Genomic DNA, 17,067 nt, shown 5'->3' on the forward strand with positions numbered 1-17,067 from the left:
ATCTAATTTTGTTTTTTATGAATACTTGGATACAATCAAACTGTATTCCTATGAAGATGTTTTATTTTTCAATTCTAGCAGTAATTTAGAACAGTCTTTTCTCCAATTCATCTGGCATATGTCTTCAGTCTATAGCTACTGGTCTGCTTCCAGTAACTTCTCTGCTTAGAAGGACAGAACTCCTAGGGCGTCAAGGAACACAATTGCGCTTCTGCTACATTTCAAATATACACATAACCTTGGTCTAGGTTTAAACATGGCCAGTCAAGGCATGAACCTGGAAAATGTATTTTTCACGTCTTGGTTAATTGGAAATAAATGTCCTTTACATATACCTATGAAGTGTTGAAACAGAAAATGCTCCTTGAAGCTGTGAGCATGTCAAACACTGACATGTATTTAGGAAAGAGGGCCCCTCCACTGTCATCATTTACAGGACTGTGACATGAAAGCTTCCTGTGTTCCTGGAAGCCCTGTACCATCTGCAATGAGTCTGAAACGACCTAGCCCCCTGGTATTCTGATGACTAAATGAAATGAAATGGGCATATTTGTTAAAGTCAGCTGGGAAGCCACACGACTTGGTTAGTTCCCGAGTTCATAAATTTATGTCAGAGCAAGAGGAGCAGTGGAAGCTCAAGTGAACCAATTTACCCTAAGTGCAAATGGCAGTTTTGTTATTTGGTGTCAAAGTTACCAGTCGCACAATGACAAGCTGCCATAACACATTTTCTTGTTCACTAAAGAACAAGGATTTCGTTGGTTAATATTCCTTGCAAGGCTCCTTTTCATAATTTACAACAACTAGATGCTGATAGGTTATTTAACATTTATGAAGTTAAGATGTAATCAGAAAAACCCTGATTATCTTTACAAATAAAAAAGTTAAATTATTCAACTTTTTTTTTTCTCCATGGCTTCATTTCACAGCAGGTGCATACTTTACAATGGGGCAAGTCAATCAAATAATCCTTTTTAAAAATCTTTTTTTAGGAGCTGGAGCAGCAACAATTCTAAGAGGAAAACTATTAATTCGGTTTGGTAGCTGCATTTGCTTCAAAACATTCGTTGCACTTAATGTAATGCTCTGAACAAATCAGCCTAAATTCTTGCTTGTATATTTTGGTAGGCATATTTTGGTTATGCCCTTTTGGAAGTTTGGAAGGGAAACAAGACTCTCTTAAACATACATCCATTCCAACTATATGGAAATTTTACATAACTTTGTATAATATTTATCATTTTATGGCCTTTCTACCCTAATAGATAATAGGGTTCATGACAGGAAGGACAATGACTCATTCTTCTTTGTAGCTCTCAGGGTGTCTAGCATTATGCCTTGCTCCTGAGTGGGGCTCAGCAAATATTCTTATGTTCATTAAAATGAAGACAGGAATCAATACACCCAAAGGCTAGTGAGTTATATCTCATGGAGTCTTAAGCTACAAATAAAACACTCCTACTGGATTATTGGACGGGCTGCTCTTGAATTACAGTGTCCTCATTCATATTTGCTATATTTATAGCGAAGTTATTTTTTAGCTTTGGAACTGGATCATAGTAGAAGTTAGAAAAAAATCATTTGCTTTCTGCACTGGGCACTGTTTATGTAGAAAAATACTGAGAAAATATAACAGTGATTTTGACTACAGAATTTGGAGTCAGATCCATTGTGGGTTGGTTCTAACACCTACGTGTAAAATAACCCAGATTACAAAATTTGGTAATATCTATATTGATTTGTTCTAATTAGTAAAATGGGCAAAACAATAGGGTATACTATATTAGGTTGTTAAAAGCATTAAATGAGATACATGTAAATTTCTGAGAAAAATGTCTACTACATATAAGAACTCAGTAAAGCAAGAAATTCATTAAATAAAAAAAGCAAAGGCAACAAAATAAAAAACTCAACAAGTGTGACACATCAACTACAAGCCTTCTGCACAGCAAAGGAAGCCATCAACAAACGGAAAAGTCAACCTGTGGAATGGGAGAAGGTATTTGCAAACCATTCATCTAATAAGGGGCTAATATCCAAAATATATAAGGAACTCATATAGCTCAATAACAAAAAACAAATGAACCAATTAAAAAATGGACAAAGGCTATGAATAGACATTTTTTTTCCCAAATAAGTCAGACAAATGGCCAACAGGCACATGAAAATGTGCTCAACATCCTTAATGATTAGGGAAATGCAAATGAAAAACGAGATGCCATCTCATACTTGTTAGAATGACTATTATCAAAAAGAGAAAAGATAACAAATACTGGTGAAGATGTAAAGTAAAAGGAATGTTTGTACATTGTTGGTAGGAATGCAAACTCATATTTCCAGTTTACTATGGAAAACAAAAAGGAGGTTCCTCAAAAAATTAAAAATAGAACTACTATATGATCCAGGAATTCGACTTCTGAGTATATAGCCAAAGGAAATGAGATAATTATCTCAAGGGCTATCTATACTCCCATGTTCATTGCAACACTATTCACAATAGTCAAGTTACAGAGACAACTGAAGTGTTTATCCATGGATGGATGAAGAAAATGTAATACACACACACACACACACACACACACACACACACACACACACACTGGAATATTATTCAGCCTTAAAAAAGGAAGAAAATACTACCATTTGTGACAACGTGGATGAAACTGGAAGGCATTATGCTAAGTGAAATAGCCAGACAAATACAATAACTTATGGTATCAGTTATGTGTGGAATCTTAAAAAAATCAAACTCCTAGAAACGAAGTAGAATGGCAGTTTCCAGGGACTGGAGGAGGGGGGAAATAGGGTGAAATTGGTAAAAGGGTACAAACTTACACTTATAAGATGGATAAGGTTAGAGGATCCAAGATATAACATGGTGACTATGGTTGACAATACAGTACTGTATAATTGAAATTTGCTAAGAGAGTAGAACTCGTATTCTCACCAAAAAGAAAAAAAATAAATATGTGAGATGATGCTTGCATGAATTAACTCAATGGTGGGAATCCTTTCATAATGTATATATGTCAAAACACCACATTGTACTTTTTAAATATATTATAATCTCATTTGTCAATTATACCTCAATTTAGCTGAAAAAAGACGGATTTAACACTCTTCTACATAAAATGTAAATCATTGAAACGAGTTTTACACTTTCTTCTGAAGTTCAGCTTGGGTTTTGCACTTATAAGAAAATTGAAATAATTGTTATTGTTGAATCCCAATTAATGTGATGTAAATTTTTTAGAAAGCTCAATGCCTATTTTGGCTTTAAATGGCTAGTAACTGATCTAATACACTGCTGTTGATGAGCTAACTGACCACCAAGATGCCTAATGTCTGTGGATACACTATATTGTGCCTAAATACCCTTTATCAAAACTTTGTTAATAAAAAGCATTTTTATTCCTAACCAATATCTTTTTATTTCTAAGAAATGTTAATTGAAATGATTTCTCATAGAAGAATTATTGCTAATTCTTTTCTTTAATGGACCAAGAGATGAATGTTAATGGACAAGAACCAGTATTTTGATATTATGCATGAAACCCAAATAACACAATCTTTAGTGAGAAAAGTGTGTTGGATGCGGTGACATTGTTAATTAGAACATGATGAAGGGCTAGAATAGTTCAAAATATAGTCATCACCTTGATAAATTAGAAAGACTCATTATTACCTTCAGGGTTTAAATAATTTTGAATGTTTGGTTTCTGAAACAGCAGGAATATCTCTATTCTTATTCTGAGTAAACCATTTATGTTACATGAAATATTTGCTTCTTCATTTTCTATGATTTTTTACCCATTAGTTGAACATATATCCTTTGCTGTATTTAATATGAATGTGTAAGTCCTGACCTGAGGTCAGGAGCTGGTAAAAGGTGAGAAGGAATGGTTAGGAATAAACTAGCCTGGCTGACATCTGTAGCTTGATTAATAATAGCCAGCATCCAGGTAGTGCCCACTAAATGCTTACCCATGCTCTCTCACTGACTTTGCATAACAGCAGTACAAGGTAAGCATTTAATATCCCCTTTCACAGATGAGAAACCTGAAGTTCAGAGACACTGTGCAACTATCCCAAGGCCCCAGAAAAATTAAATGGTTGACCCCGTTCCACCTAGAAACCAGGATTTCCTTTTCAGAAATAAGCGGGAAAAAAAGATAGGTATCCAGAAGATGACATACAGCATTTGGAAAATATGTGTATGTGTCCTGTTTGTCTTTAAAGAAGAAATATGTGGCACAAAAACAGACACATAGACCAATGGAATAGAATAGAAACCCCAGAACTAGACCCACAAACGTATGGCCAACTCATCTTTGACAAAGCAGGAAAGAACATCCAATGGAAAAAAGACAGCCTCTTAAACAAATGGTGCTGGGAGAACTGGACAGCAACATGCAGAAGGTTGAAACTAGACCACTTTCTCACACCATTCACAAAAATAAACTCAAAATGGATAAAGGACCTAAATGTGAGACAGGAAACCATCAAAACCTTAGAGGAGAAAGCAGGAAAAGACCTCTCTGACCTCAGCCGTAGCAATCTCTTACTCGACACATCCCCAAAGGCAAGGGAATTAAAAGCAAAAGTGAATTACTGGGACCTTATGAAGATAAAAAGCTTCTGCACAGCAAAGGAAACAACCAACAAAACTAAAAGGCAACCAACGGAATGGGAAAAGATATTCGCAAATGACATATCGGACAAAGGGCTAGTATCCAAAATCTATAAAGAGCTCACCAAACTCCACACCCAAAAAACAAATAACCCAGTGAAGAAATGGGCAGAAAACATGAATAGACACTTCTCTAAAGAAGACATCCGGATGGCCAACAGGCACATGAAAAGATGTTCAGCGTCGCTCCTTATCAGGGAAATACAAATCAAAACCACACTCAGGTATCACCTCACGCCAGTCAGAGTGGCCAACATGAACAAATCAGGAGACTATAGATGCTGGAGAGGATGTGGAGAAACGGGAACCCTCTTGCACTGTTGGTGGGAATGCAAATTGGTGCAGCCGCTCTGGAAAGCAGTGTGGAGGTTCCTCAGAAAATTAAAAATAGACCTACCCTATGACCCAGCAATAGCACTGCTAGGAATTTATCCAAGGGATACAGGAGTACTGATGCATAGGGCCACGTGTACCCCAATGTTCATAGCAGCACTCTCAACAATAGCCAAATTATGGAAAGAGCCTAAGTGTCCATCAACTGATGAATGGATAAAGAAATTGTGGTTTATATACAAAGGGCCATGTGAAATATGGCCCTTTGTAGCAACGTGGATGGAACTGGAGAGTGTGATGCTAAGTGAAATAAGCCATACAGAGAAAGACAGATACCATATGGTTTCACTCTTATGTGGATCCTGAGAAACTTAACAGGAACCCATGGGGGAGGGGAAGGAAAAAAAAAAAGAGGTTAGAATGGGAGAGAGCCAAAGCATAAGAGACTGTTAAAAACTGAGAACAAACTGAGGGTTGATGGGGGGTGGGAGGGAGGAGGGGGTGGGTGATGGATATTGAGGAGGGCACCTTTTGGGATGAGCACTGGGTGTTGTATGGAAACCAATCTGTCAATAAATTTCATAAAAAAAAAAATAAATAAAATTTTACACACACACACAAAAGAAGAAATATGTATTTGTGTATGTGTGAATATACAAATATGTATTTGTGCATGTCCATGTGTGTTTGAGGTTGAGTTACTGTGGAGGGAGGGATAGGCTTCTAAAGGAAACCAAGTGTTTGACTAATTTTAAGCAGCAGAAAGTCCAAAATTTATTTATACTCAACTGAATGATGAATATTAGAAGCTTACTCACTATTTGTTCTTTCATTAATTCAGCAAACATTTTATAAAGATATGCTATTTGTGCACCATCTGATTTGGAGGTACAAATGATATACAAAAGAGTAGAAATCTTGATTTTCTAGAGCTTGCAATTGAAGTATTTTGATAATCTTACTACTGACATTTATCTTATCAAGTAATAATGATATGAAAGGGAACCGGGGTTTACTGGAAGGTAAGAGAATGTCTACCAAGGTTTAAAAATAGTATTTGAATATTCTTTTTGTGGACTTTTGAGAAATGACTCCCTCTCCCACCTTACTAAAATCTTTCTGCATTTGGAATCTGGCTTTGCTAAGTCATGTCTATTCTTCCTGGACTTTTGGATTGATAGGCAAAGACTTCTGGTTACTAGCTCCTTCACACCACAGGAGAAAACTATTGCCAGGTAGATATTTTCCCTTTAGGGGCTCACCATTTCCACAATTAATTCTTCTGATCTTGACATTTCCAGCCAAAAACATTTGGTTTTTGCCAACACCTAGTTCTGTTGCTTGGCCCTCTGGGCTACTATTTCAAAGAGCAGAGTTGCTGTATCCCAAATCTGAAAGACGTTGGGTAACAAATAAAAAGTTTGATTTGGATCTCAGAGTTAAGCCAAAGACATGCAGAGACTGCATTCGCAAGGCAGTTGTAGAGAACAGACCTGAATTTGGATCTCGGCTCTGCTGTGTAACCTTGAGTATATCATATCACTTCTTTGAGATTCAAATTTCTTTCTTTCTTTCTTTTTTTAAATTTTTAATGTTTATTTCTTTTTGAGAGAGAGTGAGACAGCATGAGCGGAGGAAGGGCAGAAAGCGAGACACAGAATCTGAAGCAGGCTCCAGGCTGTGAGCTGTCAGCACAGAACCCAATGTGGGGCTCGAACTCATGAACCGTGAGATCATGACCTGAGCTGAAGTCGGACGCTTAATGGACTAAGCCACCCAGGCACCCCGAGATTCAAATTTCTTATCTTAATATGGAGATAATGATATTGTCACCCAGAGTTTGCATGAGTATTAACTGAGGTAAAGCAAGGAAAGTGCTTATCAAAGTGTTTGGCATATACTAGAATTTAACAAATGGCAAATATAAACAAGTGATACTATGCATATAAATGATATTTGTCAATAGTGTTTCAATTATACTTCCCCTGAATATTCTCACACATTCCTGGGGCCTCACTTCCTTTTCTGGTAGGATTTATAAACATGTATTAAGACTTAATTTATAGATATCATTGAAACAATAATTTATAAGCTGAAAACACACTTAATTGCCTAGGTAATGTTCTGTTGCCAAGCAGCCGCATAGATATTTTTTTCCCCCAGCAACTTACCTGTGTAAAGTCACTCTATTCACATTGACCACAAAACAAAATACGTGTAAAAAAAAACCAGTTAACTGAACCCCACCATTTTGGGCTTGTACATTCAAGAGAAAGTGGTTTGATTCATGTTTTCAAAGAAATATTGTAATTGACCACTTTTGCTTGGTGTATGATTCATGACTACTAAATTTGAAGCACATCAAAATCATCAGGGGAACTTAAAAAAAATCTAGATTTCTTAACTTCATCCCCAGAGACTTTTATTCAGTAAACTTGGGGTTGAGAATTGGTCTTTGCAAAAGTTTTCTGGGTGATTCTAATGTTCATTCAGATTTGGGAACTATAGGGATGGAATGTTTAGCCATTTTTTTCAGTTCTGCTTATGATGTCATCATTTGTAATGGCAGGGGGGTATGGTGAGTACCCAGAAAGCTCTTGATTGTGAGCAAATAAACAACCTCTGGTTATAACAAGTTTGTTTTCTTTCTGTTTAAGACATATATTTGTGACTATTCAGAAACAGAAAAATGTTTTTATTATCCAAATCAAAACACAGCATGAGGTAGTTTCCAGTAAAATCAACTGTAGATTATACACAAGTCAAAATCATCTGCCTGTTTACTGAGTTCAAAATCCTTCTAGGCACCAGGAAAAACTTTAATTTAAGATTTTAATCTTTCCATATATTACAGGGTTTCTGTAATGGATTTTGTGCATCTGAAACTAAAAGATTGACAGGTCTGGATATTATAGATTTTTTAACCATTGGTTACATGGTCAGAGTTAGTGTGTGAGGCATTTCTATGATATCCCCTAGGCTGCACTAGACTGAACAATTTCCACAAAGCCTGAGGTAGACAAGAGTTAAGGTTACATTTAAAAAAGCAGAAGGTGTGTTTTATTCCACAACAATTCTTTTCTGAGTGGAAACATTATACCCTAAGCATAAAAATATGATGTTGAATTCAAAGGAAAAATGACAAAATGCAGGGAAATTCTAAAGAAGTCTTAAAAATTTACAAACACAATCCTGCAGTGCACAGTTTTATCATTTTAAAACCAGGGGGCTTGGAACCTAGCAAATGCTGAAGCAAATACATTTTCAAAATAAATAATTGAAGACAAAAATAATTTCCCCCAAAGAACCATCACTACTTACAGAACATTACACAGTGTCTGCCAGTTATCTAAATTACCTCCTGTAATCTTTGCAACAACCCAAGTGTAGGTGCTATCGCTATTTCCATTTTACAGACGCACAGAACAGAGACTCAGGGAGAAAGACTGACTTGTGTAAAGTCAGCTCACAGGTGGAACCATTGGGCTATGAATCCCGGTTTTCTCTTTCATCTCACACCCGTTGTCTTCAGGTCCTTACGGAGTGTAAGGTCTTCAGATTAGCAATGGCAATTTATGTGTATAATAATGTTAAAATGACAAGAGATTTGATAAGCCATGGAACTTCCTCATCACATGGCTTGGAAATCATTAATTTTGCTTATCATCTTGGACTTCCTCTTACTGTTCTTTGAGAATTTGGGTTGTAGAACACCCTGGTCTGAGTCCGAGAAATCTCTGGTTAATAGGCTAAATCTGGTCTCTGACTGGCTCTTTTCTGCCTCATTTTACTTCATGGCACAAAAGCACCACAGCACTGTAAAGATGCCAAGGAGAAATATGCTAAAAGATGGCGAGATGGCAATGCTGTTCCATGCAAGGAGACGTTGACTCTGTAAAGGGATATTCAAGTTTGTACATTTTCCACAGCAGAAGATATGTGTTTTATTCCATCAAAACTAAGAACAGAGTTCAAGAAGATCTGTGTTCCTAAGACTGAGATAAGGAGCATAGCACTTTATGACACAGGCTGGCACCAGTGATTGTTCCTTTCTGTTGTTTAATTAAATGTGTTGTATATTTATATTTTAAAACAAAGGTGGACGGGGCGCCTGGGTGGCGCAGTCGGTTAAGCGTCCGACTTCAGCCAGGGCATGATCTCGCGGTCCGTGAGTTCGAGCCCCGCGTCGGGCTCTGGGCTGATGGCTCACAGCCTGGAGCCTGTTTCCGATTCTGTGTCTCCCTCTCTCTCTGCCCCTCCCCGTTCATGCTCTGTCTCTCTCTGTCCCCAAAATAAATAAACGTTGAAAAAAAATTAAAAAAAAAACAAAGGTGGATGGAATCATTTATATTTAATATCTTGGAGAGACTTACATTTTTCTTTACTTATAAAGCTCTTGATACATTTTCTCCTGTGAATTTGACCAAATTAAGGCCCTTTTGTTTTTGATCTTAGGTTAGGACATCAGAAGGCTCTTGGTTTATGAGAATTGAAGTTTTATATATTAGGCCTGTATGTTACTTTCTTGACCATGTTTACCTGTTTTTAGTTTTTATTTTAATTCCAATTAGCTAACATAAAGTGTTATATTAGTTTCAGGTGTATGATATAATGAGTAAAGAATTCCATATGTCACGTAGTGCTCATCACAAGTCATATTAAGCCCCATCACCTTCCTCAAAAAACTAAAAATAGAACTACCCTATGACCCAGCAATTGCACTACTTGGTATTTATCCAAGGGATACAGGTGTGTTGTCTTGAAGGGACACATGCACCCCCATGTTTATAGCAGCACTATCAACAATAGCCAAAGTATGGAAAGAGCCCAAATGTCCACTGCTGGATGAATGGATAAAGAAGATGTGGTGTATATATACAATGGAGTATTACTCGGCAATCAAAAAGAATGAAATCTTGCCATTTGCAACTACGTGGATGGAACTGGAGGGTATTATGCTAAGTGAAATTAGTCAGAGAAAGACAAAAATCATATGACTTCACTCATATGAAGACTTTAAGAGACAAAACAGATGAACATAAGGAAAAGGAAACAAAACTAATATAAAAACAGGGAGGGGGACAAAACAGAAGAGACTCATAAATATGGAGAACAAACTGAAGGTTCCTGGAGGGGTTGTGGGAGGGGAAATGGGCTAAATGGGTAAGGGGCATTAAGGAATCTACTCCTGAAATCGTTGTTTCACTATACGCTAATTTTGATGTAAATTTTAAAAAATAAAAAATAAAATAAAAAAATAAAAAATAGTCATCTTAAAAAGAAAAAAAATAATAGAAATGTTGCATAACCATAGATTTATATCTTATAAAATGATTTCAACCTGCAAAAAAAAAAAACAAATCCCCATCACCTATTTAACCTGTCCCCCACCACCTCCCCCTCTGGTCACCATCAGTTTGTTCTCTATAGTAGAGTCTGTTTCTTGGTTTCTCTCTCTCTCTCTCTCTCTCTCTCTCTCTCTCTCTCTCTCTCCACCCCCACCCCCATCCCTGCCTTGGCTCATTTGTTTTGTTTCTTAAATTCTACATCTAAGTGAGATCATATGGTATTTGTCTTTCTTTGACTGGCATTTCACTTAGCATTATACTCTTTAGTTCCATCCATGTCATTGCAAATGGTAAGATTTTATTCTTTTTTTATGGATGGACAATATATATACATTCGTTCTTTATACATTCATCAATTGATGGACTGATGGGCATTTGGGCTGCTCCCATATCTTGGTTATTGTAAATAATGCTGCTACAAACATAGGGGTGCATATATTCCTTTGAATTAGTGATGTATTATTCTTTGGTTAAATACCGGATAATGCAATTGCTGGATCTTAGGGTAGTTCTATTTTTAACTTTCGAGGAACCTCCATAACTGTTTTCCACAGTTGCTGCACCAGTTTGCATTCCCACCAACAGTGCAAGAGGTTCGCCTTTCTCCACACCTGTGCCAACAACTGTTGTTTCTTGTGTTTTTCATTTTAGCTATTCTGACGTGTGAGGTGATAACTGCATTGTAGTTTTGACTTGCATTTCACTGATGATAAGTGTTGATAAGCATCTTTTCATGTGTCTGTTGGCCATCTGTATGTCTTCTTTGGAGACATGTCTGTTCATATCTTCTGCCCATTTTTAAAATTGGATTGTTTTTTGGGTGTTGAGTTTTATAAGTTCTTTATATATTCTGGATACTAACGTTTTATTGAATATGCCATTTGCAAATATCTTCTCCCATTCTACAGGTTGTCTTTTAGTTTTGTTTGTTTTCTTTGCTGTGTAGAAGCTTTTTGTTTTGATGAAGTCTCAATAGTTTATTTTTGCTTTTGTTTCCCTCGCCTCAGGGGACCTATCTAGAAAAAAGTTGCTACAGCTGATGTCAGACAAATTACTGCCTGTGCTCTCTTCTAAGATATTTATGATATTAGGGCTCATGTTTAGGTCTTTAATCCATTTTGAATTTATTTTTGTATATGGTGTGAGAAAGTGCTCCAGTTTAATTCTTTTGCATGTTCCTGTCCAGTTTTCCCAACACCATTTGTTTCCCAACACCATTTCTTTGTTGAAGATTAATTGACCATGTAATTGTGTTTTTTTTCCTTGGGTTTTCTATCCTATTCTATTGATCTATGTGCTAGTACCATACTGTTTTTATTACTACAGCTTTCCAATATAACAAAGTGAAATTGCGATGCCTCTGCTTTTCTTTCTTTCTTTTTTTCAAAATTGCTTTGGCTATTCAGAGTCTTTTGTAGTTCCATGCAAATTTTAGGATTGTTTCTTTTAGTTCTGTGAAAAATGTTGTTGGTATTTCAATAGGGATTGCATTGAATGTATTGATTACTTTGGGTAATATAGACATTTTAACAATATTATTTTTCCAATCCATGAGCATGGAATGTTTTTCCATTTCTTTATATTGTCTTCCATTTCTTTCATCAGTGTTTTATAGTTTTCAGAATACAGGTCTTTCACCTCTTTGGTTAGATTGATTCCTAGGTATCTTATTATTTTTGGTGAAATTGCAAATGAGATTGTTTTCTCAGTTGCTCTTTCTGCTGCTTCATTATTGGTGTATAGAAACGCAACAGATTTCTGTACATTGATTTGTATCCTGCAACTTTCTGACTTCCAGTACTACGTTCAATAGAAGTGGTGAGAGTGGACATCCATGTCTTGTTCCTGACTTTAGAGGAAAAGTTCTGTTTTTCTCCATTAAGGATGATGTTAGCTGTGGGTTTTTCATATATGGCCTTTATTATGTTGAGGTATGTTCCCTCTAAACTTACTTTGTTGAGGGTTTTTATCATCAATGGATGCTGTACTTTGTCAAATGCTTTTTCTGCATCTAGTGAAATGATTATATAGTTCTTATCCTTTCTTTATTGACGTTATGTATCACATTGATTTATGAATATTGAACTAACCTTGTGACCCAGGAATAAATCTCACATGATTGTGGTGAATGATTTTTTTAATTTACTGTTGGATTCAGTTTATTAGTATTTTGTTGAGGATTTTTGCATCTCTGGTCATCAGACCAGATATTGACCTGCAGTTATCTTTTTTGTGGTGCCTTTATCTGGTTTTAGTATCAGGGTAATGTTGGCCACATAGAATGAATTTGGAAGCTTTTCTTCCAAATGCCAGCTTAACTCTTTTGTTTTGACAGAGATAATTGTTCAAGTAAATGAAAAATGCTAATTATTTTATGGAATGGACCTACCGACGGTCAACATGGCTGTTAACCAATTATTTTCAGTGTATGTTATTCTGATGGAGACAATAGAAATTTGTGTCAATTTTATCTAATGATTAGATATTAAATATAAATCACATATTTTGAAGTGAATTTAACACTTTAATGCATTTCACATTGTACTTAAACAAAATTTCCCTATGTTCCTTATGTTTAAAGACAGGTCAAAGAGATTCACTTTAATCCTTACTCCACAGTAATGCATTCAGATTTGTACCTGAAGATGATGCTTACATCAAAATATGATAACACACTAAACCACAAAAGCAAGTTGCTAGTGACTAAATGGCACAATGGAGGCTATACAGCTCAGAGAGGCAAAACTCAGCTACCATAATTGGTCACAACCTGAGGGACATGGATAGAGTAGACTGTTGTCTTTCTGAATTCCTTATTCACTGCTATAATAAAGACCAGATCATATGACATCAGTGATCCAATCTAGGAAGTCCTGTAGAATGAATGTTTAGGTCATTCAGGACTATACGACTTACCTTGGATATACATTTAAATAAGGAGACAGATTTGAGTACTTGAAAGAAAGTATTACTTTGATAGAAAAGTATATATCTAGGTATCTAGGTCTCTTTATCTACATATCTACATCTGCATCTATATGTATGTATGCATATACTTACATATGTATAGACTCAGCAATGTGGTTTAGATTATTCTGTTTATATTTACCCAGGAGACATACTATTTCCTTCTCATTTACTAAATTCAGACATTTCCATCCTTATCTCAAATGAACTTTCTCTGAAATGTTTTACGTATACACATGCACACATACACACACACACACACACACACACACAGGTTTTATTTATTTACCTGGTGGAGTCCAAGCTACAAATATGGAATAAGGCCCGATTACTGTGCTATTACACGGAGGCTGGATTTCCTCTGGTGTGAATACAGGTGTTTGTACAATGTAATCACCACTAGGGCTGCTGCCACCCCCATTTGCGGCTTCCAGTTTATAAATGTATCTATATTAAAAAGAAAGGATTGTGATAAGGCAATGCATAAGAGATGCAAACGGTGATTTCTGGCTTTTCTCTTCATTGTTTGGTCGACAGTGAATGACAAAATGCAAATTCTCTGCTCCTTGTCCAGAACCTTCACTATTGACTTGATAGTTTTTTCACAACATGCATTATTCTCTCCAGACTGCCTTATTTCTGTCCCTCTCACTTCATTCCTAACCCTCTAGTAATCAATAACTTTTCATAAAGATTTCAGGAAAGTCCTGGAGTGTGCCACTAGATTGTGGAGGATTCAAACGAATCTTTCCCATTTTTAAATGGGTTGGGGTTCAGGGAAATATGTTCAGAGGAAGATGTTTCTAAATTGATCTGCTACTCTCCACAATAAAACTGAATTGATCTCTACTCTCTGCAATAAAACATCTGTTGATCGAAGATATATTTTGTCTTTGCTGAGAAATGAATGGGAATGAATTGCAAATATGCGGAACTTTTTCCCCTAAAATCACTCTACCTATATATAGTGTAGCAAGCAGAGAAAACATTATGCTAGAAGAAAAGGTAGTTGATGTCAAACAAAACTCCTTAAATCTCTTTTATTGCTGGTTTAAGAATGCATGTTTTTGAAGATAATTTGATAATTTCTAAAGCTTAATACTTTGTGTATTTTATATACTTAAAAATCCTCATGCTCTTCTGTCAAATAGAAGACTACTTACATTTTTTTAAAATGTCATGAGCCACCTGGGTGGCTCTGTCAGTTAAGTGCCCCACTCTTGATTTTGGCTCATGTCATGATCTCATAGTTTGTGAGTTTGAGCCCCGCATCCGGCTCTGTGTTGTGTGGTGACTGCTTGGGATTCTCTCTCTGCCTCCCCCCACTCCCTTCTCTTTCTCAAAAATAAATAAACTTGAAAAAATAAATTAAAAATGTCATGTACTCTGAAGGCTAAAGTAATGAGTTAGCACTTGAGTCTTCAACATCTGAAATGAATGAAAAGATCTCATCAGCTATGAAATGGCTAATGAAAGAGGAGATTTTTAACCTATTAATTTAATATTGTTTCATTTAGACAGTGCCTTGGTGGCTCAGTCTTTAAGCATCTGACTTTGTCTCAGGTCATGATCTCACAGTTCGTGAGCTCAAGTCCCACGTCAGGTGAGTTTGGGTACCAGTTTAGGTGAGCTCCAGCCTTGCTTTGGGTGAGCACAAGCCTTGCTGTGGGTAAAACATGAACGAGCTTTGAGTGAGCACTGCTTCTCTCTCTCTCTCTCTCTCTCTCTCTCTCTCTCTCTGTCTCTGTCTCTCTCTGTCTCTCTCTCTGCACCTCCTGGGATCCTCTCTCTCTCTCTGCCCCTCACTCACTTGTGCCTCCCCGCTCTCTCAAAAATATTGTTTCATTTAAAGATGCACACTTTTCAACCCTGAAAAATGTAAAATTCTAACTATATGATTGGTAAAGTTTTCTTTGAGTTTACCTGCTGTTGGGCTCCAGGTTTTTATCAGTGAAATTCTGCTCCTCATTGCCACCCAGGAAAACCAAGGTTCCATTACGACTCAATTGATATTGAGAAATGAGGCCATTGGGCTTTTCTGGCGGACTCCAATATAATTCCACTGTCGTAGAATTGATGATAATGTGTCGAGGTGTCACCCAAACTCCTGGAAAAAATAACACAATGAGGTTTTATTGTTGGAGTAAAATATACACCTTATCAAAAGTCACACCATCACCTCACATACTATGATAATTTTATTTTGTTGATAGAAAATTTCATGGTAAAGTAAAAAAATACAGTTTCCATACTTTTGAGGTAAAATAGACAATTGGGTATAAATATATTTGTCAATGCTTTGATTATTTCATTTGTGAATTGCCTTTAGAAAGTGAATGCCAGACAATTAAGTGGTAGAAAATTTCTCTATCTTGGCTGTTACTCTGACTTTAATCAAGACCTGAGAGACTATCCAGGAATTTTATTTTTATTTTATTTTTTTAATGTTTATTTATTTTTGACAGAGAGAGAGATAGAGAATGAGTGAGGGAGGGGCAGTGGGAGAGGGAGACACAGAATCCGAAGCAGGCTCCAGGCTCTGAGCTGTCAGCACAGAGCCCGACGCGGGGCTCGAACTCACAGACTGCGAGATCGTGACCTGAGCCGAAGCAGGACACTCAACCGACTGAGCCACCGAGGGGCCTCAAAGACTATCCAGTAATTTTAAACTTTGATACCTAGTTATGTGGAATATGTAGAAGTAATCATAATACAGTATTTACCTGAATTTTTAAATTCAGCGAATAACATACTTTGCCTTTGCCTCTCTGACACCATGTGCTATGCTCTTTTTCATCCTTTTTCTCATTTACTGGCTCCTCTTTCCCTACTGGAACTCAAAATTATGTGGTGCTTCAGAGACCTAGGCTCTCTCCTCTCCCTTATTCTTCCCTCTTCTTACTCCTTCTTTCTAGGGGATCTTCATTTAGTCTCAGTTTTAAATACCATCTCTATGTCGAACATTTCCAAATATGGATCTCTAGACTGAAATTATCTCTTGGCTTCAAACTCATGAACCCAACCGTCAACTTGACACCTCCATTTGGATGACTAATTAAGTATGAAAGACTTAAAACATCCAAAACAGAACTCTTGGTTTTTCTGTTATAATCTATTCATCTCCCAATTTGGACCATTTTCTTGGTCAAAACCCACAAAATGTTATTCTTGAGGCTCTCACTGTTTTCACCCCCAAGTGTAATGTGTCATCAAATCCCACGGGTTCTAGCATGAATATACATAGTTCTCTCTACCTTTATGTCCACCTCTTCTGATCCAAGCTATGTTGCTCTCTCTCATGAACTTCTATCACAGCCTCTAAACTGGACTCTGTTTCAAAACTTGCCCTTCTCTATTTCATCATAATCTTTGCAAAGTGTAGAAAGTCTGCACATAAGTTATTGTAATCTTTGTAAAATATACAGCCCTTTTGAAATTAGTCCCACAATTCCAATTCCTTATGATAATCTGTATAGTCCTGCATTTTTTTCTGGCTCTGGCCTGCCTGGCTCCAACCACAAGAGACTCCTTCTATCCCCAGAATGTTTCCTGTTCTTCCTCACCTCTGAGATTTTCACTTCCATTCCTTCTGCCTGGAACACTTTTGTTCATGACAACATGACAATTTTGCAATTTATCCTCTTAGTTCAGTGGCCTGTGTGACTATAATCATATCAGGGAGATCTTATTTGACCAACCTTCTCTAATTATAACTGTAACATTTTCTAG

General features: G+C 36.6%; 1 protein-coding gene across 1 annotated transcript in view; it reads right to left on the reverse strand.

Annotated features, from left to right (window-relative positions):
• USH2A (usherin) overlaps positions 1-17,067 on the reverse strand; it is a 736,138-nt gene that overhangs the window by 117,123 nt on the left and 601,948 nt on the right. Inside the window, exons 57-58 of the mRNA XM_043568966.1 lie at positions 15,262-15,445; positions 13,628-13,785 (exon numbers count right to left, since the gene is read on the reverse strand). Of these exons, the coding sequence (XP_043424901.1) occupies positions 13,628-13,785; positions 15,262-15,445 (342 nt within the window). The remainder of the gene's footprint in view (positions 1-13,627; positions 13,786-15,261; positions 15,446-17,067) is intronic.

The sequence above is a fragment of the Prionailurus bengalensis genome, chromosome E4, assembly GCF_016509475.1.
Source record: "Prionailurus bengalensis isolate Pbe53 chromosome E4, Fcat_Pben_1.1_paternal_pri, whole genome shotgun sequence".
NCBI lineage: Eukaryota > Metazoa > Chordata > Mammalia > Carnivora > Felidae > Prionailurus > Prionailurus bengalensis.